Source organism: Acanthisitta chloris, unplaced genomic scaffold (genome assembly GCF_000695815.1).
Source record: "Acanthisitta chloris isolate BGI_N310 unplaced genomic scaffold, ASM69581v1 scaffold1280, whole genome shotgun sequence".
NCBI classification, from domain to species: Eukaryota; Metazoa; Chordata; class Aves; order Passeriformes; family Acanthisittidae; genus Acanthisitta; species Acanthisitta chloris.
The window spans coordinates 164,410-189,121 of record NW_008650982.1 but is presented as its reverse complement, the minus strand read 5'-3'; the positions used below and the strand labels follow the sequence as shown (position 1 = coordinate 189,121).

At 36.7% G+C, this 24,712-nt stretch overlaps 1 protein-coding gene across 1 annotated transcript in view; it reads left to right on the top strand.

Annotated features, from left to right (window-relative positions):
- The window catches only part of LOC103798820 (metabotropic glutamate receptor 8), a 319,111-nt gene that overhangs the window by 133,518 nt on the left and 160,881 nt on the right, over positions 1 to 24,712 (top strand). Inside the window, exons 3-5 of the mRNA XM_009071105.1 lie at positions 9,843 to 9,978; positions 10,440 to 10,594; positions 11,550 to 11,687. Coding sequence (XP_009069353.1) covers positions 9,843 to 9,978; positions 10,440 to 10,594; positions 11,550 to 11,687 — 429 coding nt within the window. The remainder of the gene's footprint in view (positions 1 to 9,842; positions 9,979 to 10,439; positions 10,595 to 11,549; positions 11,688 to 24,712) is intronic.

Sequence of the window (24,712 nt, the reverse complement as noted above, 5' to 3'; positions counted from 1 at the left end):
TTCAGACAAAAAGTAGCTGAGAGTAATTTTTGAGGCTATTTTTTTGAACCTCAAATTGGAGGCTCCTTTTTGAATGCCAAATTCAAGCTTAAACATCAGTAGTCAAACTCAGACTTATCTTCACTAAAGTTAACTAAGTCTTTATATGCAAACTATTTTGATAGTTCAAATTCTGACAAAATAAATATTTAATGACTGGAGATGAGATAACCTAATCTAAATAACACATGCCTAATTTTAAGAATAATTTCCTGATACTGGACCGTATGGTTAAAGGAATTCATAAAGAAAGATGGAAATAATTGATGTTGCCACATACCTTCTTGAAGATAGCAAAAAGCAGAAGGGCTTTTTTTTTTTTTCATTCCAGTGAATGCAAGAAATCTGTGATTATTTTATGACCACAAAGAAGAATAATGTCTTCACTTATAAAAGCAGACCAAGAAGTTTCAGAGTGAGAACATTAATCACAGCTGCTGTTTTTCTTAGAAGGCATGATTAAACGTCAGGTTCCACTGCCTGTGTGCAGCATTTCAGTGCGAAGAAGGTGACTAAATGCAATCTCTGAACACCATGATGGCATTAAGAAGTGTGCAAGGGAGAAATAGGATACCAGCCTACTATTAAAATCAGACAATCCAGGACAACTTAACTGAAAACAGTCTTTTATATCACTGGTAAAATATTTGAAATAAACAGGGTGGGGAGTGGAATAAAACCCTGTTAAACCAAAGAGCCCTGTAGGGAGCAAAGTATCTTAAAAGAAGAAAGGTTGTATTTATTTAGAAATGAGTGTTTTTACAAAATCCAGCCCTTCCTGTGAGGGACTTTCTTTTCCTGCCTAAACATAGTTAGAAGCAATTCTACTCTCCCCTGTGTCATATTCATGATGCTCTATAACCATCGGGGATTGTGTCTTAGAACCTATATTTGGAGGTGAACTGATGATTTTTATGCCTGACCCACCTCTATATATTTTTAATTTGGCTATTTGCATCTCAACTTCCTACAACATCAAGTCCAATTCCTTATAACTACTCAGGCCCATTAGTAGGGGGAATTTTAGAGAAATGGAGGAAAGAATTAGGACCATATTCAAGGAAATTTACTTTTGGAGAAAAATACTTGTGGTAACCATGGGCTAGGATTTGGGTTCCTGCTGTTATTTGATACAAATAAGAACTGATGTTACTTTAAAAACATAGTTTGAAAATATTTTAGACTTTGTGAAATTTCTTTTCAAAACCTAAATTTTCCAGATCTTTGGAAAAAAACCAAACCAAACCAAACCAAAATATTCTCCTTCCCTCATTAAGGATGTACCTGGCATGTAGCCAGAAAACAGAAAATAGCAGTATATTTCTTTTTTTCTCATCATATGCCTCTGCAAGGTCTAGATCTACAAATAGTAAGAACAATTCTTCCCCAGAGGGAAATACACATACACAATGTAATGATAAAAAAAGACATAGCTGTGAAAGCATTGCAGCAGCTGACCAGTAAATGTAAGTGGAGGCCAATTTCTTTTGGTCACATATTGTTTTGAAGTTTGACTGGGCATCCCATGTCCTTTATGAACTAGTTATACAGGGATTCTCTGTGGAGAGGATAAATCCTCTCTTGCAGCCTTCCAGAATTCATTCTTTTCAGGTTTGTTTTTGTCTGACTATGTGATTTGTACCCATTCATAAACACCTCCACTACAGATGAATTCTTCTTTTAGTCTCTCACTTTCAGGACTGAAAGTTGGCACACAATAGCATTAAAGAGTCAAAGGATGAAAAATGTGTTATTTGCGGGTGGGAGGTTTTTTTCAGACCTGCAAAAAAAAAAATAATCAGGAGGTTTGGTGATGGTGAGAATATTCCTTGCAGTTATTTTCCATCAGATGGTGGTGTTAATGGATTCTCTAGTGGTACATGTGGAATGGTTTCATCTGGGAAAAAAACCCCAAACAAGCAAAAAGCAAATTTCTACTCTTCAGAATGGAGGTATAAAATAGCAGGTCTCCCTTGCTTCCTGTCACCTTAGAAACTGACTCTGATAACTGAAGCCAATAGCCAGTTTAGAATTGGCATCTGCTTTGCCCACAATGTAAGGATCTGTGTGACTACACACGTTTGTGAAATATACATGGCTGTATGATTGAGGAATGTAAAAAAATAGGTTTAAAAGGAATGGATATGTTGTATTTATCAGGATGTTTTGTGTTCTTTCATGGTCTCACTTAATGCTTTCTAGTTTGTTTTTTTCTTTTTGAAAAAGAATTAATAAATGTAAGACCCAACGATAAACCCTTTGCTAAAATGCCTTTTCTAAAATACTAAAATAAATGAGAGAGACTTTGATTTCCTAAAGGCTATTAGTTTTGAGTAGAAAAGCTCATGACTGTAGTTGACATGTTAGTAGAAAAGCATCATCGACCTGCTTGTGCAATAAAAATGTATTTGACAGAAATATGAAGGGATTCTGAGAAAACACATTTTTACTTAGGTAAAGGAAATAAGACATCAATGTGTGGGCTTGAAATGCATATTTTTATCTGTTAAAAGGTTATAACCAAATCTCTCATCCTCCATTATACTTTAGTATTGGATACTAGATGCCACTTTTGTCCATTCAGAGTGAATTATTGTTTAAATTACTTACTTTTAACAAATTACTCTATTTCTATTACCTTGCATCAGAAAGTACTGCCACTATTGGCTGAAGAATTAACTGTCTTTGCAGAAGCGAATTTTTTGCTGAGGTATTTGGTGAGATTCTGAGGAAATGAAAAGCCATAAGAATTTATTTCCATATTGCATTTCGTTTGTGACTGCAACAAAGGGGGTGCACTGGAATGAGATTTTATTTAGCTAGATATGGACACAAATGGCAGTGAAGATGCCATGGTATGCACTTTGGAGCCAGGAGAATGCTCGGGCGCTTCCTCGTAAAGTGAAGTTACCTCGAAGTCCATATAGCCGCATCAGTGATCAAATGGTTTCTTGGTGTAGTGGAAGGGACCTTTTAGAAATGTTTGTTTCAACATTGCCTGGCTTTGATGACTTGGTGAAGGAGACTGTAAACAGCAACCCCGGGACTGTTTGCCTCAAAGCTTGTTGATTCACAGAGTGTCTCCAGTTGCTAACGAGGCACCATTGTCCATCACCCAAATCCTCCAGCTAACAGATAAGGATGAACATGCCTAGGTGATGAGGGACCACTGTCCATCACCTACACCCTTTGGCTGCAGAGCCATCTGCCAGATAATGATTGACATCCCCTCCAGCGACCCAGACCTCGAGACACCATTGTCCACGAATGAGATCAGGAAATGGTCAACCCCAGGGAACCTGACCAGTCAGTGCCTGGCAGAGCCCTACAACCAGCATCCAGAGCATGGCACACACTCACCACCAAAGAAAAGACAACTGTGGATCATGAGAATGCTGCTGGACCTATGGTGGTGACTATCTCTGCTGCACCATCCCAAATCTTGCTTGCTACCCCCCTTTTCTGTTTCTAGCTTTCCTGTGGCGCCTTCTCTGTCCCCCCTGAGTAACCAGTAGAAAAGTCTCACTCCCTGATGGTATTTTGACCTCGTTTGTGTCTTAATTCACATTGGGGAAATCGATTGAACACTCTTGAGTGTTATTGAACTGGGACAGGTAGGTAAGTGAAGGTAGCTCTGGAAAGAATGCATGGCTGCATTCAGGTCTCCCAGCTTCAGCATTAGGGAGACAGTTAATTTTGATCAATTATTGCTTGAGAAATTTGATCTTCAGCTGGTAATTATACTTTCCTAGGTATCACTCTCTGTTTGACTCATACACTAGAAAATTACTGTGAAGGGAATCTAGGGGCACACAAGATGATGGCGGCAACTTGGTTGTAGTTTAGATAATAATTACTAAAAGTTACTAATTATCAATAGCAGTGAAAGTTCCATGAATAACAGGCACTTGCCTTATTTTTCTTTAACATTCAGATTTCTTAGCATCCAAATTTGTCAAATAATGAATTATTTGCTTAAAAAGACTGTCATGATGGATTCACTAAATGACAAGACTATCTGGATTTTTTTCAACAGAACTTGGATTTGGAGCATCTTTAGTTTCTAATATCTTCAACTATATTTGTGTTGATCTAGGTTCCTGGTCTAAGTTTTCTAGACTTTCAATTTAACCAGCAAAGGACAGGAAAAGGAGGAGAAATGCAATTGTCTGCTTTTCCTCATGTTCTTCTGCATTATGTCATACTGTCAGAAGTGTGCAGTCTCCTGTCAGACAGAGGCTCTGTCTGCCTGTGACAGCACCCCTCTGTGCCTCACAGGAATTTCTTAAGGAGGCTTCTTCTGAATCTCTGACATCTGTTCCCCTGCTTGGAATAAGAACTTATCTGCCTTCACATATTTCTGTAATGTCTTTTGGAAACCTTCCACAGGCCTACATTAAACTTTTGTTGGCCTAATGACCAGTCACATATAATTCTGCTTAGAAGAAGGAAGTGTGTACTTGAAGGCAGCTGAGAATGTTCTGCCAGGTAGGACTGGATCCCAGATATGCCCTGGCTATTTGTTGAGTTTGTTTGCAGGAACAATGTGATTTGTGATGAACCTGTCATAAAATAATCAACTTGCAATGCTGTGTACTGAGTCAGGTGATGTCTACCTCCTTATGCTGAAAAATAGGCAGCAAGTGCATAGCCCTATTACAGTGGTAAGGCTAGCTATATTTACGTGGGGAACTAAAATAGTTTAGAAGGTAAAGCAGTTCTAAGTAGTATGGTTGTGGTCCCAACACTGATCACACTTGACCTGAAAACTGTCTTCTACTTTTTTGATACAAAGATGGTGCCCTTTCTTGGATATCCTACTTACCTGGTCCATAATGTAGTGCTGGATCCCAGCTGGTGTGGGAGACAACATGGCCCTTTTATTTGCCTTTAGTATCATAATTCAGTCTTCTCTTCGGGAAATTAATTTGTTAGTGCAGGTTTTCTACTAAGTCTTTTGCTATTTTCCAAATGCACAGTCAACATCACGTATTTTGACACCCAATTCCATCTAGTTGAGTGTTTAATGGTGTACAATCAGCATGCCATCCTGTGACTTCAGAACATGCAGGAGACAAAAATTAATATTTATTATTATAAAATAATTGTAAGTTTCACCACTAAAGTGATGCAGGTACTACATAGACTTTTTTTTTAATTAGTAGAATCATTGTAAGAGCACAAAAAACCCCCCAAAACGCATTTTTTTGTTCTGTTGTACTGACAATATCTTCAAAACATTCCTTTTTCATTTGGTGATAACCTGTTTCCCACAAGTTGTATTATACAGAGCACCCTTAAGCAAACCAAGCCTAGCATGGAACAATTTGTTTAAGATGTGATTTTTATCATAACCGAGAAAAGGACTGGGAAATGTATTTTGATAGATCAGGCCTGGTTTGGTCTCCATTTTTAAAAGCACATGAGTTACCATCTGCTAACCATGGTGCAGAGTGGCTGGACTGAGCCCCTGATCACGAGTGAGGCAGCTCCTGCTGTGAGCCTGATTTCCAACTTCCACCTCTGCTTTCCTTCTCTTCATCATGCCGTGGCCCCAGGTGCTGGGTATCACTACTTGATAGCTGGTAGAGAGAAGACAAATGGATCCTTGTCATCACTGACACAATGCAGTTCATATTAACTGTTTTATTCCTCAAATCAAGCTCTGGGATGACTGAGAATGACCTTAGCTTTACAGATCTGAAAACAGACAAAACAGGCTTAGCATAGTTGGTGCCAAGACTTTTATTTTCCCTCAGAGTAGTTTCCATCAATGCTCTCTTAATGTCTTTGAAGTGTGACAGATGCAAACTCTTATGTTATATATGAATTCAGGAATGGGTACAGTACCAGTGGGTGCAGTTACTGGTGTCTGTTTACAGTTGAGCTACCTGAAATGAGTCTGTCTGACTCCCTTCTTGATCTCAGTAACAGCTTTAGTGCAGTACTTTCTGAAGCCTTGTCATGGGTACTTTTAATTGATGGGGTTTAACCATGTAGTTTCCTTTTCAGTAAGAAAAAAGTTATCTCCCATTTCCTCATACTGGTGTTAGATTTATCATCATTTTAGCCAAGGGAAATTAGATCAATGTGGTTTTTTTAAAGTACATCCCAGACAATGAAGCATAACAAACATTTTAGAAACCAACAACAGAGAGAAGCAGTCATCATGCCAAATCAGCCAGAAATGCTGACGGAGTGAAACATGTAGATGCTATTTGTTCTTGTGATTCAGAGCCATAAATCCTCTGGGGACATTAGGTGTCTGAACCATCTGCCCTTTGGCACCTCTGCAGCAAATGGTAAATCCATCAGTATCACGTATGAAACATCTGTTCTCAATCCCTATTTCTTCTTGATTTGGGGAAATCTCTCTTTTGTTCACACTTCGTAAGATTAATCCTAACTACTGGCCTTAAAACTTGTCCTTTTAGTACCTCTGCTACCTATTTTGGAGGAATAATTATTCCTTATTCAGCTTGCTGGCTCATAGGAATCCTTTGCCTAGGCACTTATCTGTCTCTGTGTCTGGGCACTTAGCCCAGGCTGTAGATTTCAGAGGCAGCAGGGTGCCAAGAGGTTAGACACTGTAATGCTGTGAGTACCTTTGTGGATCTAGCATTTCATCATTAGCTGAAAACTGATACCCTGTTATTGGTTTCAGCAACAGCTGTATATGCAATATATAGGTAAGGATGTATACAAAGTGTTTTGTGTGTTGGAGATAGCCTGCACAATTAATTATAAATGTAGCAACAAGGCTGAAGTGCATTTTATTTTGTTGCTAGTAGTACTTAACACATTCTTCAATGCAGAGATGCCAAGATACACAGTACACTCATGACTGAACTTGCTGCTGCAATGATGGAATGGTGTTTCTTCTACACTATTTTGACTGAAAATAGCCTTTTTAGATACTGCAGTTTTTCATTGCTTGATATCCATTTCACACAGATTGTAGATGACTGTATGTAGTTTATTATATTTTTGCAATATATGCATTTGAGTTTTATGTGGATAGAATGATATTCTTTTTCCTAAGGGCCATTGCATGAATAGAAGGAGTTGAAAAATATACTCTCAAAATATATGAGGTAACAAATTATTCCTTTATTATTATGTCAGTTTTTTAGGATCTGTTTTACTTTATGTGCTGAATGACTTTTGGGACAGCTGTGAGCTTGGCTTTTTTTCCCCCAGTTTTTTTTTCTAACAGAGAATTGCTGATTGTTACATTTACAGGATATCTGCTTAATATTTCTCTTATATTTCAGTCCTGCTACTTGAGAAAGAGGTTGCAGTAAAGGAATTTTGAGTGTCTATTTCTATATCCTACTGTCAGCTTACAGAATTGGCTAAAGCTTTTTGGAGTACAATGTCCATCTTTTCATGGCTGGATTTTCAAAAATACAGTGAATATGAGGGTCACCTGCTATAAAGGCTCATTTGGCGTTACTGACAAATTAGTTACCCATCATGGGGACCCAAGATTTTCAAAAACATGTAAAGAAATTTGTTGCCAGAAAAAGGCTCTATATTCCATTTTAAAGCAGATAAGGGTAAATAATTTATATCTTTGCACTATTTATAGATGGTAAAGAATTATGTACAAACATTTTTTGTTAGAAATGGAAGGTGTTCTGACTTGCAAATATTATTTCTTTCATGTAAAGCAGAGAAGAATTCAGGACAAGCCTATACTGTAGTGCTCATTTCTCAATCTAATAAAATAATAATGTAGCATCCCAAGAAATTGATGTATAACTAAAAAAGGTGGTATGGTTGCCTGTGACTGAAACTGGCTGGTTTAATTTGGAAGTTTTTATTTTTATAGTGGTAGTTGATAATTCCATGTTTCATTTATGCCGTGTCTAAACTTGATTCAAATTTAGGATCTGCCTCTGCAGGAAGCTGTTGAAGTCAATGGGATTCTGCAAAGGCAGAAAAAAATCTGATAATGAATCCTTAGCATTTTAATCTAATCTGCTAATGCATCCTTAGCTTTTTTTATGAATCGTTTGGATTTTCTTAGAATAGAATAGAATAGAATAGAATAGAATAGAAGACCTATGATGATCATGTAGTCCAACTGCCTGACCAAATCAGGGCTGACCAAATAGTTAAAGTATGATATAAAGGACATTGTCCAAATGAGTCAATCACTGACAGACTTGGGGCATCTTTTGAACGATTCCTGTGCGTTTTTTGAGTAAAAGAAATAAAAATGCCCTCGTGAATACCTTTATTTTGTTTGTTTTGCTTAAAGATGAAATACATTAAGCTTAAGAAAACTAAGGGACGTCTATAGCATCTTCATGTTTCTCTACATCCCAAGCTTCACCCAACTGTACATTTTTTTATTGTTCAAATCACATTGATGGTGTGGATCAACCTAATGTGTGAAGTACTTTGGAAAAACAGAAAACTGACATTTTGATATGGGGAACAAGACTGCTGAGAAAGTTGGAAATCCTGCCCATATACAACATAGCCATCTAACTGTGACTTTAGTTGACTACTTACCTTTAATACATAGACACATCTGTGCCTCACAGGATTTTATACATCAGAAAATGAATACCAGCATTCATTAAAAATAGAACAGCTCTTTTATAACACATTCTTATTCACACTGAAGACAGTCTTCTATTTAGATACAGAGCTGCAAAACTTATAATTTGCTTTGCTTTTGTCTAGTAACATGTAACTTTTTGTTAATAATTTTCTTAATTTCTGGGTTTAATTAATGATTAGGTTCTCCACAAGAGGCTCTTATGTTTGGAACAGCAACAGGCTAGGACTAATTTTGGTGGGAGTCAGATGTACCAATGAGAATCAAGCAATAGTTCTTAAAGAAAAAAAATCCAAATAAAAAAAATCAGAAAACAATCATAGAAACATTCTTACAGTATAGGAAGCTGGTGCCAATCTGAACTAAGTGATTCATGAAACAGGCTCAAGGAATCTTTCTCTTTCCATGCTCAAACACAGATAACAGTGCCATAACTGGGAAGTAGAGATTCCCCTGAAATGCTCTATAAAAACTGATAGAAATCACTGAATTTCTGCAGAAATTTGGCCCTTTTTTCCCTGTTGCAGATAAAATACAAAGATTTCAATTAGCACTTTTCTCCCTCTGTCAGGAAGACATATAAATATCCTCTCTGAGTTTGTGTTCATTTGCTGATTAGTGATTTAGAATATTCAATGACAACCTCTTAAATATTTAAGACAACTTTTTTAAGAATGTCATAATAATAATTAAGAGTGTTCTGTATGTATTCATTCACAAGACAACATTGTGAATTCTGTACTTGATTCTGTAACCACAGCATTTATTGTTAGCATCATACTCTCTGATGAAAAGGCAGAGGTGTATGATAGTACCTGACACCAAAGAGCCACATTATGAACATAAGATAACTGTAAAGTTGTGGCTCCATGGTTCGATGCAACGCTGTGGCAAGGCTGGGTCCTCAGCTCCCATGAATTAGGTAGATCTGTGGAACTCAGTCCAGCTGAGCCAGTGTGGTGCTTGACAATATGCCTCAGGATGTTGTTTAAAAATGTGTGTAAAAATAAAGTAACAGGTAATTGTGTTGCACTCTTTAATGCAGCTTTAAATGTGTAAATTTGTACAGTTCATATTTCAAAATATGCAGATAATATCACTTTTGACTGTGCTACAGTGTCTCAGATTAGCACCTTGCTTTCTCTGCCTGCCTAGTTAACTATGGATTATGTGAATGTAGATATTTACTGTGTTAAAATTCTCTTTTTTTTATTCTTTTAATTTTTCTCAGGAGGTGTTTGCATTGCTCAGTCACTCAAGATCCCTCGGGAACCAAGACCAGGAGAATTTGAAAAGATCATCAAGCGCTTGCTGGAAACTCCAAATGCTCGAGCAGTGATCATGTTTGCAAATGAAGATGATATTAGGTGCCTGTTTTCTAATTTTCTGTATTGAGATGTTTCTCCTCACAAAATTTGTGGTTGACTTGTAAAAAATAGAGTAAGAAAGGATTTTCAGATTTAATCCCATGTAAAAATTCTTAGAAATCTGACAATAAGAAATTAAGTTATAATTATACAGTGTGTTGGTCCTTTATTCTGTGTGATTCTAACCTCTTCCTATATCCTAAGAGTGCAATAGATTCTTATTTGGCGACTGAAAAGGAAGAAACCAATAAGAATGCTAGAAGAATATGGCTAAAGATGAAACCAATTAGCTTGCATAGTGCTGTATCTAGAGTTCTTTACAGCTGTTGTTGAATAAGCTTTTGACTGTGAAAACTATTGACTAATTGGTGAGTGTAAGCATAGCCAAAATAAATGCTGGGAATTCTGAAGTTTTTTGTAAATGCTGTTTGTTTAATTGGTCTTTTGTTGTCTGTTTGTAGGCGAATACTGGAAGCAGCCAAAAAAGCTAATCAGTCTGGACATTTCCTCTGGATTGGCTCTGATAGCTGGGGGTCAAAAATTTCACCAGTTCAGCAGCAGGAAGAGATTGCGGAAGGAGCAGTAACCATTCTGCCCAAAAGAACATCAATAGATGGTAGGGATGCACATGGCACGAACCCCTCATTTTCTATCAGTGTTCTAGTACCCTAGGTCTCTTAAAAAATAAATTAAAAAAATCATGTAGTCCTTGATTACAGGGAAACCAGGAAAAACTTTGCAACTGAGTAATTTGAGTTGGCCTGATCCAGCAATCATTTAATATCTCTGTTGAGATGAGGAGATGCTGAATCTGCAATTAGGCAATTTTATACTTTTCTAATAATGAGGATATTTCTGGTCCAGAGCTTCTTACCCATAGCCTGGTGGTTCTTTGGGACAAATAGGGAGGGTAGTGGATGGATGAGAATGAGTCAGCTCACTCTCTGGGGAGGAGATCAATCTAAGCTCTGCTTTCCTCTCCGAACGTTACTTTAATAAGCCCCTATTAGCAAACATTCTGACTTGGTGAATGAAGTGGAAGTTGGTTTGATGGACCTTATTATTGTGAGGGTACCGGACATAGTAACATCTCTTAGTGTCTGGGTAAGTGTGCTAAACTGGTAAGTGATTAGAAAAAATGAGCACCATTGATTCTACGTGGAAAATTTGGCCACAGGGAAATATTTGTGAAGAGCTTAATCCAGATGGAATGTGTTAATCATGATTTTATTATGACTGCTGGACTGTAGGTGTAAGACTGGTGCAGAATATGATCAGGTTTAAGGAGGAATCTTTACTTTCCCAACTTGTGTCATTAAATATATAAATAGAAGCAGAATTTTAGGTGTCCTGGAAGCCCTCTGGTTCAACAAAGAGGTACCCCATGATCCTATATAGTCTTAAAATGAATTCTAATCCTTAGATGCTCATAAAATATCCTGTTATAATAGTTTATACCCAAAGCTTTTTTTTTTGTTCTTATATTTGTACAAAATTTGTTATTGTCTTTAAATGACTTTTTTTTATACTGTATCATATTTTAATGATTCTTTCACTTCTCTTGAATGTAGGATTTGATAGATATTTTCGGAGCAGAACGCTTGCTAACAATCGAAGAAATGTCTGGTTTGCAGAATTTTGGGAGGAGAACTTTGGATGCAAGTTGGGATCGCATGGAAAAAGAAATAGCAATATCAAGAAATGCACAGGTAACTGAAAGTAAAACATTATCTGTAAATTGTTCATAGGAGTGCAGGAAAGGAACAGCTTTCTTTTCATCACTTTTCTGGCTCCCTTCAATTTTCCAATGCATATTGCTGTGTTGCAAGAAAAATGTGACATTTTTTCTTAAACCTGAAGAAAAAATTCATGGACAATGTATGTGAAAGTTACTACTTAATTTGCACAAATCCAATCTGGTACAGGTTTTGTTAAAGACCTGTGACAGTAGTTCAATTCCATTTGTGTTTTCAATGACCTCCTCTCTCACCCCATCTGTAGTTGTCAATATGACTTTCTTAGTGAATGGGTGCATCACAGTAATTTTCATACTGTTATCCCTGAAGTATATACAGTTAAAATTAAATTTCTGTTTAAACTATTGAGGTCTTGATGATAGGTCAAATTCTGAACTCCTTATTAAGTTTACAAACTGTGAGGATTGAGTAAAAAGCAAATCAATATGTTCTTATTACTTGTCCTCGTGAAAGAAAACAGGATTCTATATCATATTATGAAACTGAAAGCCTCTATAAAGTTTGAACAAAAACTCTAAGTAATTGGCAATAGTTTTGTCAAACCTGCTTGCTCAGGCATCATGTCCAGATATAATTGTCACAACAGCTAATACAGCAGTTGCATCTGTAGCTGAGTTTGATCTTCCCTGAGATGTTGTTTTCTTGCTGTTCCTTGCAGAGTTTATTACAAGACTGTTACTTTCTGTGACTACAGCAAATTGCTTATGTTACATTTTGTGTAGACAGTTTTTACCCAATGTCAGGGCTCCCAGTGTCATTTCCTTAATTACTGCCACCACCCCCAGCCTCACTGGTCATGGCCACTATCTCTGTGACTAGTGTTAGCAGGAATACCCAATTTTCTGCACTAGGTACACAAGCTGTCTCTGATGTGCCTTGATTTTCCTTGTCTTCCACCAAATAATATTCTCCATATGGAACATGAACTTTTTTGTTCACTTGCTGTCCCAAGATTTCTGGCTTCCTGGTGACACTGTCATGCAGCCTAAGTTACAGGGGTGCCCTTCTAAACTTTCTGTGCTCCAGCACTCCACTTCTCCTGGGCTTGTCAGACAGACACACTGTGCAGTCTCCAGTGACAAGCACCATTAGTCTTACACTTTCTGAACCATCAGATTTATTATTTGTGTATTGTGCCATTGATTCAAACACTTACTGCACTGGGCTTCACAGTGCACAGATATGTCTCAAACAGAAATATGAGCCATGCATGCCATCTCTCATTTCAGCAATGCCTTCTCTGCAGCCTTTTACCACATACTCCACATAAAAAAAGGCTAATATTCAGTTACTCACTGAGCTAAATGATAGCTCATTATTCTAATCCTTTGCTCCTTGGCCTTGATTCATATAGCAGTAAGTCACGGCTGGGTAGTTACCCATGTCTGGAAAGGGATTATTTTGTTGTTGCTGTTTTAAGTGGAAAATAGATGCTTTTTTTAAGTTCTTCATGTGGAATGAGTGGTGTATGTGCTGTAGCTTGGGAGGTGCTAAATGTTACCACAGATGGTTGTACGACTTGTCTCATCCTCATCACATCTGTCAAACTGAATTACCAAGTGAAGAGTAGTGTATAAAGTGCATAGGCTGTATCTTGATAGGTCAAAAATAATTTGTGATTTGAAACAGATATCCATATATTCTATGGAATAAAATTATGGTATGCTTCCTGTGCCTGAGAATAGAAAGAAAACATATTTTCTACACTCAGAAAGTTAATATGGTATGAAGTAATGGGATGTAGATATGAGAAGTCAGATATGATGGTTGCATATGCATTTTCACTCACAGGGGAAAAACTTATGAATTCTTCTGCAAGCAAGAGTACCTATGAGTGATAGGACTCTTGGCTAAAACCACTTAAAAGCAGCTTAAAACAATAGAGGAGTCACTTGGACAGCAGTAGACCTGAAACAAGCTGGTGATTCGTCATGATCCCTGTGCTTATCTAACTCTAACTTAAAGGGTTGGGTAACAAAAAAAATAAAAAAATGTTCATTTTAAGTAAACTGAATCAAGAGATGGGGATGGAAGTTCAAAATAAACCTCCTGTGATTTAAGGAAAATGCTAGGTTGAGAATGGGTGAATGACCCTCAGCCCAGTCTGGACCCAGAGAATTACAGATGACTTCTTGATACACCTCAGCTCATTTGTGCACAAAAGAGAGGAGGCAATGAAATCCTTGCTGGTTCTTACTACCACAGCTGTCGAAAGAGATGAGTCAGTGTAGTACGATCTGCTCTGTCTGCTAAAGATTAAAGAGGAGAATATCCCGCCCATGAATTTATCTTTCCCTTGAAAGGTCAAAAACATTACTTCGTGGCCAAGTCTGCTCTGAAATAATGGTGGTAAATGAAAGAAATGAATGAACCCCTGAATTTCAGTAAGAATATAAGAGCTGTTACATTTAGTTGTATATAGCTTAATATTGAAAACCTTGAACCTTGCCCTATCCTGGTTGTCATTTGTCCTTCCAGTAGTTTCTCAGTCCTTATTTTCAGTTCAGTTCTTAAAAGGAACGTGCAGGTGACTGCGCAGCAGAACAGATTGCCCAGAGAGGTGGTGGAGTCTCCCTCGCGGAGATACTCAAGTACCGTATGGATTCAATCCTGTGCCGTGTGCTCTAGGGTGACGTTGCTTGAACTGATGACCCACTGTGTCCCTTCCAACCTTACCCATTCTGTTATTCTGAGATTCTGTATTCCCATCTCTAGTTTAGGACTTGAAGATTGAACTTATAACCACCATTTATCCTAATTTTTACCTGGACACTACAGATAATAAGATTCTCTTTGTGTTTTGTCCACCAGTCCAATTTGTATGCCATGTCATTGTCTCTAGAAGTGTTCAAGAGGTGTCTGCATGTGGCATTTGGTAGTATGGTTTAGGGGTGATTATGCTGGTGCCACGTTGATGGTTGGACTAGATGATCTCAAATGTCTCTTTCAACCTTGGTGATTCTGTGATTTGGTGATATCAGTGGCCATTAATACGGCGAAAGAAACCCAAAGGCCCAAGATACACTATAATCTGAAATTCCCCCTCTCCACAGATATTAAAAGGCAAATTGATAAAGTTTTTTCAGCCTTGAGATGTGTTTTGTTAGGCCCTCCTGTTTATCTTAGCTAGGAGATACTTGAATCTTTTTCTCATATAACATTTGTAATTCCCAACAACAATAAAACTGATATCCCTGTTCTCTGTTTAGTCAAGTTATTCATAGCTTTAAATATTTACTACCTGCAGTGAGGATGATACTGATCCAATCCAATTTTAAACATTTTTTTCCTATGAAGATACTAAAAAGTGCTTAATAGCGAAAAACATTTATCTCTTTTCTTTTCCATGTAATATCAACAGTCTTTTTAGCAGAGGAAGTCCTGAAGGGAATTTATTTTCCCTTAAGGTTAAGAATTACACAGCAACATAAGCCTTCTTACCTTCTGTTTTTATACATTACTGAATATCACAGTCTAGTGTTGTAATGGCTTGAACAGTTTATTCAAAGAAAACTGTATTGTTAAACTGTTTAAAAATTCTGTTTATTTGTGGTTGCTGCTGCTTCTTATTCCTAAAAGAATTCATGCTTTGGAGATATATAAAATAATAAGTTTCCTTTGAGTTTGCCAGACTGTTTGCTTTCTGGTTTTAACCATTTTACAGAAAGTAATTTTTTTGCCACTATTGATTTGCATCTAGCTCTGTGTGTTTCTGAATATGAGCGTACATTGATCAAATCCTCAATATTAGAATAAATCATTGAAAAATATTAGAGATTTTTTGTTCAAACTTTCTGGAATCAAAAATATATCAAATTGGGCCATTAACTTAGTACGCATGAAACAATAATTCAATGTCTACCCTACAACTTTTTTATTCAGGGAAGAAGAAAGACATTTACGGATAAAAGTAATTTATTTTTCCATTTAACAAAATGGGAAAGAATGGATTGAACCGTAAGTAGAGGTTACAAGAAGCCTTAGTTTACATATTTATTCAAGGTGCAACTTTCCTGTATTCAGTAAAAAGCTCTATAGTAAGACATGACTCTTCCAAAGATCTTCAACAGTCTTGTTTTTAGCACTGGAATCTCTTTGTGGGAATCTCTTTGTGAGAAGTGAGGAGATGAGAAGCTTTTCACTCATTCCTGTGCCTCAACAGAAAACTGTAAAGACAGAGACAGCATTAATCCTTTGATTCCTGTTGATTTTTCAAGAGGAAGGACTTGCGCTATGATTGTGGGAGATGGCAGATACACAATGCCTCTTAATCTACTTTAAATTTAACATCCTGAAGAATTTTCCCATATCTGCAGCTTCCCAGTTGACTCAACTGGTGGGCCAAGTTTTTGGTAGCTAAACATTTAGCTTTACTTAGAAATATTGTGGACTGACCAGATTTATTGTTTGCTTTCTCTTCTTAGTTCCTGGTCTTGATTGTTGAGCTATTACTTATCAGTCCCACCTTAAGGTGGATTTCTAGATCTTGTCTTTGTTAAGAAGTGTACAAAAGTATGAATATAATTACTTGAAAATCAAACAAAGATATTGCAGAGGACTGTTTAAAAAGTTGTATTGAATAGAGGTGGTGACAATATACACTATCACTTGTTCAGAAAAGCAAAACATAGTGATAGAAAAGAGTTAAGGGAGAAAGGTAAGAATGAAATGAAATCTCAGATTTGTTTCCATTAACCTCATAGACTGCTAATATTTGATTTCATTCTAACAAAAAATTCTGAAGTCCACTCTCATATACTTACACATGTATATATTTACACATGTAGATATCTGTGTTTGCATGTGTAAGCAGATAGAAATGTAACATGAAACAAAGCTACTTACTATGTCATGTTTTAATGGGTAGAATCATAGACTCAAATTCAAATCTGACATAAGAAGACACAGTTCCATTGAGATTTTTTTATTTTCCTCATAGATTCCATTGAAGGTATGCATTTATCACAGTGCTTATGATCTTTGAACAGCAAAATGTGGCCTTTTAATAAAATCCTCCAAAATATGTTAATTGAAAATCTCCTTCATGCACATCTCAACAGAAGTAGTGTCTCCCCGTGTTTTGTATGGTTAGCATTTTAACTGCTCTGAAAACCTAATCAGCCTTTAACTGCCTATAATGACTGACTGCATTGCTAAAAATAAAGATGGAAGAGTTTCCAAAAGTATAGAGACCTGTGTAAATTAGTGTAATTTCAATTTGCTCTATCAAACTGAACTATTTGTTTTACTGAAAAAAATCACGGTGTGGTATTATAGAAATCATGCATACCTAGGAACTTTACAGATACGCTGTTTAATTGTTTTCTTAGCTAACCTCTTTGAAAATACAATTGCCCCTAAAAATACTAATAGAAAGAGGTAAATTTACTCCTGTGTGTTTGCAGACACATTCTGAAAAGTTTATAGAACAAATTGAAAAGTTCAGCAGCAGAATGTGAATCTTCTACAGGTACAATGTATTGCTATTTTGTTTGAGTAATGATTTCATTACCATAAGATCACTCCTAAAGTAGTTTTTTCCTTTGATGAGACCTACAGAAAGTTAAGAAAACTGGCATAGATGCAGTTGAGACACATCAGTTGTACCATGATTCTCAAAAGACACTAAGGGTTAGTAGGGACTGATTTAGAGCACACAGAAATAGTTGTATGCTCTTCCCCTGTGTCACTTGTGTGTTGTGACCAGGATGTTTAGGCATAAGAGTTAGAAAGGGCAGTTCTTATTCTTTCTCTTCTTTTGCTGTTCTTTGCCATTGTCTTGTTTCCCATTTGAAATAACAAATCACAGAAAGATTTCTGAATTTATATTTAAAAATTGTTTATTGCTTTTTTGTGTAAGTACAGTAATTCATGTAAAAATCACAGTAGTCAGATTTGTAGCGTGATAAGCGGGAGCCCAGTTGACTGTTGAATCTTTGCTAACCATCGCATCATTTCTACCCAAAAGACTTTGAGGAGTATTTGTCCTAAACTGAGCTGTTCCTTATTCTGCTATGGACATGATCTCAGAACTAAGAAAATTGTGCATTACAGGTAGCTGCTCTGCAGTGGTCCCATGCTGCCTCTAATGTAGCATTAAATCAAACAGCATCATGTGTCATTAAATAATATATGGAGTCAGAGAGCATTTACTTTTGGGTTTAGGAGCATAGATCACATCCCAACTGGCACCAAGACCTCTATCAATAATTTGAATTAAATTTAATCTCTTCATTATGGTATACCATAGGCCATAAATTCACCATTTTGGCTGATTTTGTCTGGTTCCAAATTACAGAAACCTTGGTAGTCAATTCCAAAGCAAAAGTTGATGTCTGAGAATGGTGAGTGACATTCTGCCAAAATTGACAAGACAGAAATGCAGAATTTCTTGTGCTATGCATCAGGTCAGAATGTTTAGAAAAAATGCTCTCCTGATGTTGGAGAACTGACAGGCAGAACCTTGCCTTCTCTCTGCTGACCGACTGGTGAGTGATCGAAGATCATAGCTTAAAGTCTGTTTGACCAAATTATACACATTCAGTTGTCTTACCAAGGGCCGGTTCTGGCTTTTGTTCCAGAAATTACAGAATTTCAGAAGATTCAAGTTGAATAGTATTTCATTCTGGCAACTGCTAATGTGCTTAAGTATTACTTAATGTAACTGAGAGCTGTCAAATCAGGGGACCTAACATATGGTACCCATTCACTGCTTTGATTTCTTCATTTCACTTGCTGTCATCCATTTTGTGTTTCACCAGTTGTTAGTATTTTTAGATCTCTACAGCATATCCAGTGTAGTAGCATTTCTATATCCTGTTTTCAAAGCTTAGATTCACCTACAAAATTTGTCATTTATAAAAGCTTCTTGTTCTAATGCAATGAAGTTGCTGATATACTCTATAGAGGTCTTTGCTTCGCTATAATTGTATTAATAAATACGAATTCAAGTTTTGTATTCTGTCATGAAATGCATCAATTTTAGATTTATAATAATTTACAGTCATATTCCAATGCACAGTCATTTAAATAGCACATCTTGCCATTTTAGATTTGATACACTTGCTGCCAAGTTGGAATACTTTTAATATGCATACGTACGTGCAGATGTGTGGATGCTGATAAGTTATGAATCCAGAAATTCTTATTCCAGCTCAGAGCCACTACAAGAATGGCATATCCTAGTGAATGAATTGCTGCTTTAAGTACAATTTTGTGTGAACTCTGGAACTGTACCTTCTCAAATGTAGCCTCTGAAAACTTGTAGCCAGCATTACTTATGGTGTAACTTAGATGTCACACACATAAGAATGTCATCTACACTCAATCCTTGTTACTGGGAGACAATAGTAAGTTACTAGTAAGTTACTCTGTCATTTCCAGTACCAGCCCAACCACCTTGGACATATGCAAGTAGAACAGGAAAGTCAATAGTTGAAGTGCTGCATGCCAGTCTTCATCAGTTTGCTCTCCTCGTCTTCCGTGAACAGACCCTTGCTATGAAGGGGAATACATGTTTTGTATAAGCCTGACCCCCAGATATCCTTCTTCAGGTAGAAAAGATATTTGCTTTTTCCCTTCTGAGCAAGTTCTTGTCATCCTGTCTTGTGAGAAAACTGGGACAACTGTTTTAGTTTTGTCTATACATCTGTGCCATTATTCAAGCATTTCAGGTTACAGTGCTTAAGCATTTTATAAGTATGAACATTTGATGTGAATACTTACTGCCTGACTAGACACTTAATTGGAATACAAATAGCACGGTAAAAATAGTTTAAGACTTCAAAATGGACCATTCTTTGCATAGTTTTCAGTTCCTTAGATGTGGTCAGACAGGATGATCCGCTCTTTGTACCACTGCAGGAGGGTACAAAGAGCAGGATGGTCAACTCGGTCCACTGTCCAACCACTAGCACTGTTCTATAAACTAATCTGTTTGATAACTTTGGAATTGAAACTTCATTACCAAAAACAGCTGCAGGCATGTTAATTTGGTTGAAAATGTTCTTCCATATTCACTAGTAGTGGTCCATGATACATTTTTTCCTGGTCTGTTATGTGGTGGTGGGATATCAGCTAGGCAGAGAAAGAGTGGCCTTTGTAAGGTACCTTCTTCCCCAAGATGCCCAGGTGCCCTGAGACGGTGTCTGTGTTACCAAACAGTACATCTCTGCAGTGTGAAGCAGTTGATGAGCACCTGAGCTCCCAATGGTAGTCATTTCAAGATATTTTCCTTCAGGTTAGTAAGGACCTTTGAGCTGGAGTGCCACAGTTGTATCCTCATAACTCCTACTGTAGATTGGTTTTCCCCAAGTGCTGTGCACTGGGATTGTGCACAGGAGGATTGATCACCAAGCGAAAGGGAAGGCAGTCAGGAAATTTGTGTCAAAAGCTCATTCCTTATCCATGTAAAACATGAGTGTAGCTGCACTCAAAGGACTGAGTGGGTAGAACTGAAGAAGGGTAGACACCTGCCACCATCTAGTGTTTTCAGAGTCTGTATGGTGAGGGAAAGGAAATTGCTGCTCATGACACTGATCCCTCAGAGTAAGTCAGTAGGATACAGAGCCCTCTCTGTACTCAGCTCCTGAGCACAAAAAGGATTTGACTGCTGTTGCCCTTATTTGCAGAAGACTGCTAACTTCAAACTAACATTACATTATTTCATTGATTAGCTATTCTAAGTGGGGAAAAGTCTATTTAATCCATAGGTCAATATTTATAAGCTATTTTTAATATTATTAGAGTGTCCATTGATTCAAGATACATATCTAAATTTACCAGTATATAGTTTCTCAGTAGATCAAATATAGTATTTGTAACTGCAGAAAAATGTCTCACACATACACTGGAATACAGTGACTTACAACATAAACTGCTGATGCAGAAGTTCCTACAAAATAGTCTTTTCTCTCTTAGTTAATACTTGATTAACAGCATATCAGCAAGTTAAAACAAATATGAGCACAAGGACAAAGTAAATGCTAAAACAAAGGAAATGATTTAATCTTTCTATTGTTACCTTTCTCCTGAATAATTATGTTTGATATTAAAATATGTTTCAACTTATTCTGATACCACCAATAGCACAAGTAAATATTTTTAATAATTATATTAATCTTATAATATAATTAGTAAAGTTAAACTAAGTGGTTTCATAATTTCATGAAGCAGCAATGAAAATACATAGGGCTGCTTTTTTATAATGAGCATTTTCATTACATTGAATAATTTTTCACTCGTGAAATGTCTCTGATTTATAAGTAATTGCTCACCTTTTGTGGGAGTTCAGATCAGATCAGTCACCTGTAAACAGATGCAGATGCTTTTTAATCTACCAAGGAGAATTTTCTTGCAGAAATAGTCGCAGCAAAATCAATGGGACATACATAATGGGCTGTAGGATAAATCAGTGTAGAAAACGAGGTCAGAATTTGGCTTTTAATGGGTGAATGTAGCCATTAAATGTACCAATTATGGTTCAATATTTCCAGAATGTTATTTGTATCCAATATTTGAGATGGGTGTATTTGTATGGGGGGTTCTTACGAAAGGTCAGGTAAAAGCACAAGTGTCCCTAATTTGTATTAAATTAGTGTACAGGGGAAGAGCTGTATATTTGTTACATTGAACTTACACTGCTTTAACTGCATGGCTGGGCATGATGGTTTTGACTGTGGACGAGTGCATGTTCAGGGCTTAGGGCTTGAGGCTTGCATTTGGATGGAGCTCATGAGACAGGATTTACTTAATTCTGGCAGGCCACCTCCATATGTCTTAGTAAACTGCTTAGACTGCTATGACTTACCCTGTGAGGATGTCCATCTCTATTTATGGATTGCAAATAGACCTAAGTAAGTAACTCGGATGAGGTGTCCCACTTTCAGATTGCTCAAATCAAGTGAAATTAAACCCATTCCATGGTTGCATTGATCATCACCTTCTCTACAAAGCAATCTGTCTTCCCAAGTCATGTAAGATCCTGGTGATAACTTTAATATTTCCTTATATTAATTATGACTATTACTTAAATGTTTAGAGGTGATATAAGCATCCTTACAGGTACTTTCACAGATAGAGACAGAAGGGCAGTTCGTACATGACAGTTCTCTGTACCTTGGTTATCAGCAAATATTCCTCAGATCTGATACGTGTACATTTGCCTATTGATAATACCATTGATTTTAATTATGCAATATCCTGTTAAATTGCACAAAATGTTTTAAAGGGACTTGTTGAAAAACATTTGAATTTCAATTTTATATTTAGGTTTTGTTTAAATATGAAGTATTTAATTATTCTGGCTAAAATCCTTTTATTCTGTGATCCCAGGAGACAGATAAATTAAGGCTCTAAAATCCTTGATGAATCTACATAATGTATGTGATCTGTCACTGAAACAAACGCAGCTGGTGTTGTGATCTCATGTGCTACCTACCCCGTGGAAAATAAGTTACTTTCAATTTATAAAGGTGATATGGTGAGAAGAGGTGTGTTTCCATTAGTGGTATCTTCAGTCGCATCAGTAGACAATGGGTGATTAATGCTGTGGGGTTTTTCTACCATGTCTTCAGCATTTACTGAAGTTTTGAGAGCCAGAGATGGTCTTGGTTGATTAGCTACATAGTTAAAATGTAAAATAGTGAAAGCAAAAGTTTGTACACTACACGCATTCCACCTGACCCCACAAAACAGTAAGACCCAAGTGCCTTCAAAAGCTCTGCAGTCATGGGGCAGGTGGTGTGCTGAGGCCATGGTCTATCATCCTGTTCAGGGCTCCCTTGGTTCCCATCTGTTCTCTTCTTTTCCACGTGCTCAATTATAAGCTCTTTGGGCCAGGGATTGCGTTTTCTGGATTTTGTTGTTGCTGAACAGTGTTTTCCTGTTCAATTCTTTCAAACAAAGAAGAAGAAAAATAAGTTGGCATTTGCACATCAGAAACCTGTTCAGAATAGTCCAGTGGACTTTGAGTGCCATGTAAGGATTGTTTGGCTTAGAAAATAAGGGTGCTTTTTTACTCTTAGACTTTTTCCTGAGCTATACGCTAGAAAGAGCAGTTCTTCAAAGACTCTCAGATAGATCAACAATTATTCCCTCATCTTGAAGTGAACAAATAATTTCCAGCACCAGAAGCATTTGAAGGTAACGTTTTAAATTGACGGTGACTTTTGAAACTACAGCAAACAAGAAACAAATTCATTTTATTCCTTTTAAATTTCGAAGAAGACACCAAGTCTCTTAATGTGGCAGTTTTAGGAACAATTTAAGTGCTGGCATGGGGAGTGATATAATAAGCTCTGCAATTCACTAAAGTTTCTTGCTGTATATATAGATTCATTAAGGTTGGAAAAGACCACCGAGGTCATCAAGTCCAAGTTTTGACCGAACACCACCATGTCAAGTAAACCATAGCATTAAGTGCCAAGTCCAGTCATTTCAATTCCAGAAATGATGTTTTATATTGCATATAAAATCTGAAAGTATAACAGACATGTGGACTATGTGTACAGATTATTGGAATAATTGATCTTTTTAAAAACCTTTTGGACAGAAATGTTAACTTCTGCCAAAAGGCTAGAATAGCGAAAAGCAGTTTGTAAAATTGAATTGTATGACTATGAGTCATGTCTTCTACATCATACTTAAAAATACATAACATGCCTCAATTTATAAATAAAAACTATCCAGAAAGAAAAATTTACAAACCACAAATTAGATACTGACTTTGTATTTAGTAATTTCAAATAAATAAAAACCATAAGATTACAAATAGTTTCACAAGTCTTGGGAAGAGAAAAGAAAGGTAAATTGGCTGTATAAATTGCTAATTATTTACTGATCAATAAAGCACAAACATTCAGGGATTAAATTTCTAGAACTCATTGCATTTATTTTTTTTAATTGGACCAAATACATATGACATTCTTGCTTTTCTGCAAAATTAGAGCAGAAATTTAAAAGGAAAAAGCTTGCTTGTGGACTTTAGATACCTCTTCTCTGGATTTTAGGTGAAATCAGTAGTTGCAGCAGTGTTTTAAGATGAAGGAAGGAAAAAATGAAAGTAAGAACTAATTTGCTGTGTGAGTAGATTGTAGATTGTACAAGTCTTCATGTCAGGTAACAGAAGTGAAAGTGAGTATGCAAAGGTCTTTACATTTGCAATTTTTGTGTGCATTGGGATAGTGTAGAATGTAAGGATTGATACCTGAGAGCCTGTAGGAAAAAGAGCAGATAAGTCTATTTATTATACTGTAGTTTCTGCATTTTTCAGCAGAACTACCTATGGCCTGGATATCAGCATTCATTGTAAAACTTTCCTGACACTCTCTGTTAAACATTATTCCTTTAGCCAGGCTCTGATTGACCCACACCTTTGCAAGATGCAATGTGAGACTTTCAGGTCTGCATATGATTTGAGTTGAATTTTGAATAAGTACTAAGGTCACTTCCATTTTTATCTGAACTGCTTTTACCAATTCCTCCATGAAATTATCTTTTGTGTAATTTGTGATCATAGTAAGGGAAACAGGGTTTGAAACATGAGACTAAAGATTTTGCAACTTAGTTGCACAGAGATAAGATACAAAGGATGTATAGCAGCCAGATCTTCAACGCTGTACGTGAGTGTTGCTTTATTGACATGAAGGGTTATGAGATTTGAGAGGATATGGCCCCCCAAATGAGAGTAATAACTTGATTCTTTGTGGAAATCACAGAGAGGTCAGTAATCAAAGGCTGAGTAGGATAAGAAAAGCTTTAAAGGAATGATCAGAGGGGAAGCTACATTGCTTTTCACTTCAGAAGGCAAGAGTTAGATCTTAAAAGTAAGGTGAAAATAAGCATAGCTTTATAGGCAGGTCGCACAGAACCTTGAAATAGAGACAAGAAGTTTGAACATTCTATGAAAAGGGTAGCCAACCAAGAATTTGATCTCAGCAATACTAAATTCTGAAATTTTCTAGTATTGATGAAAGCTT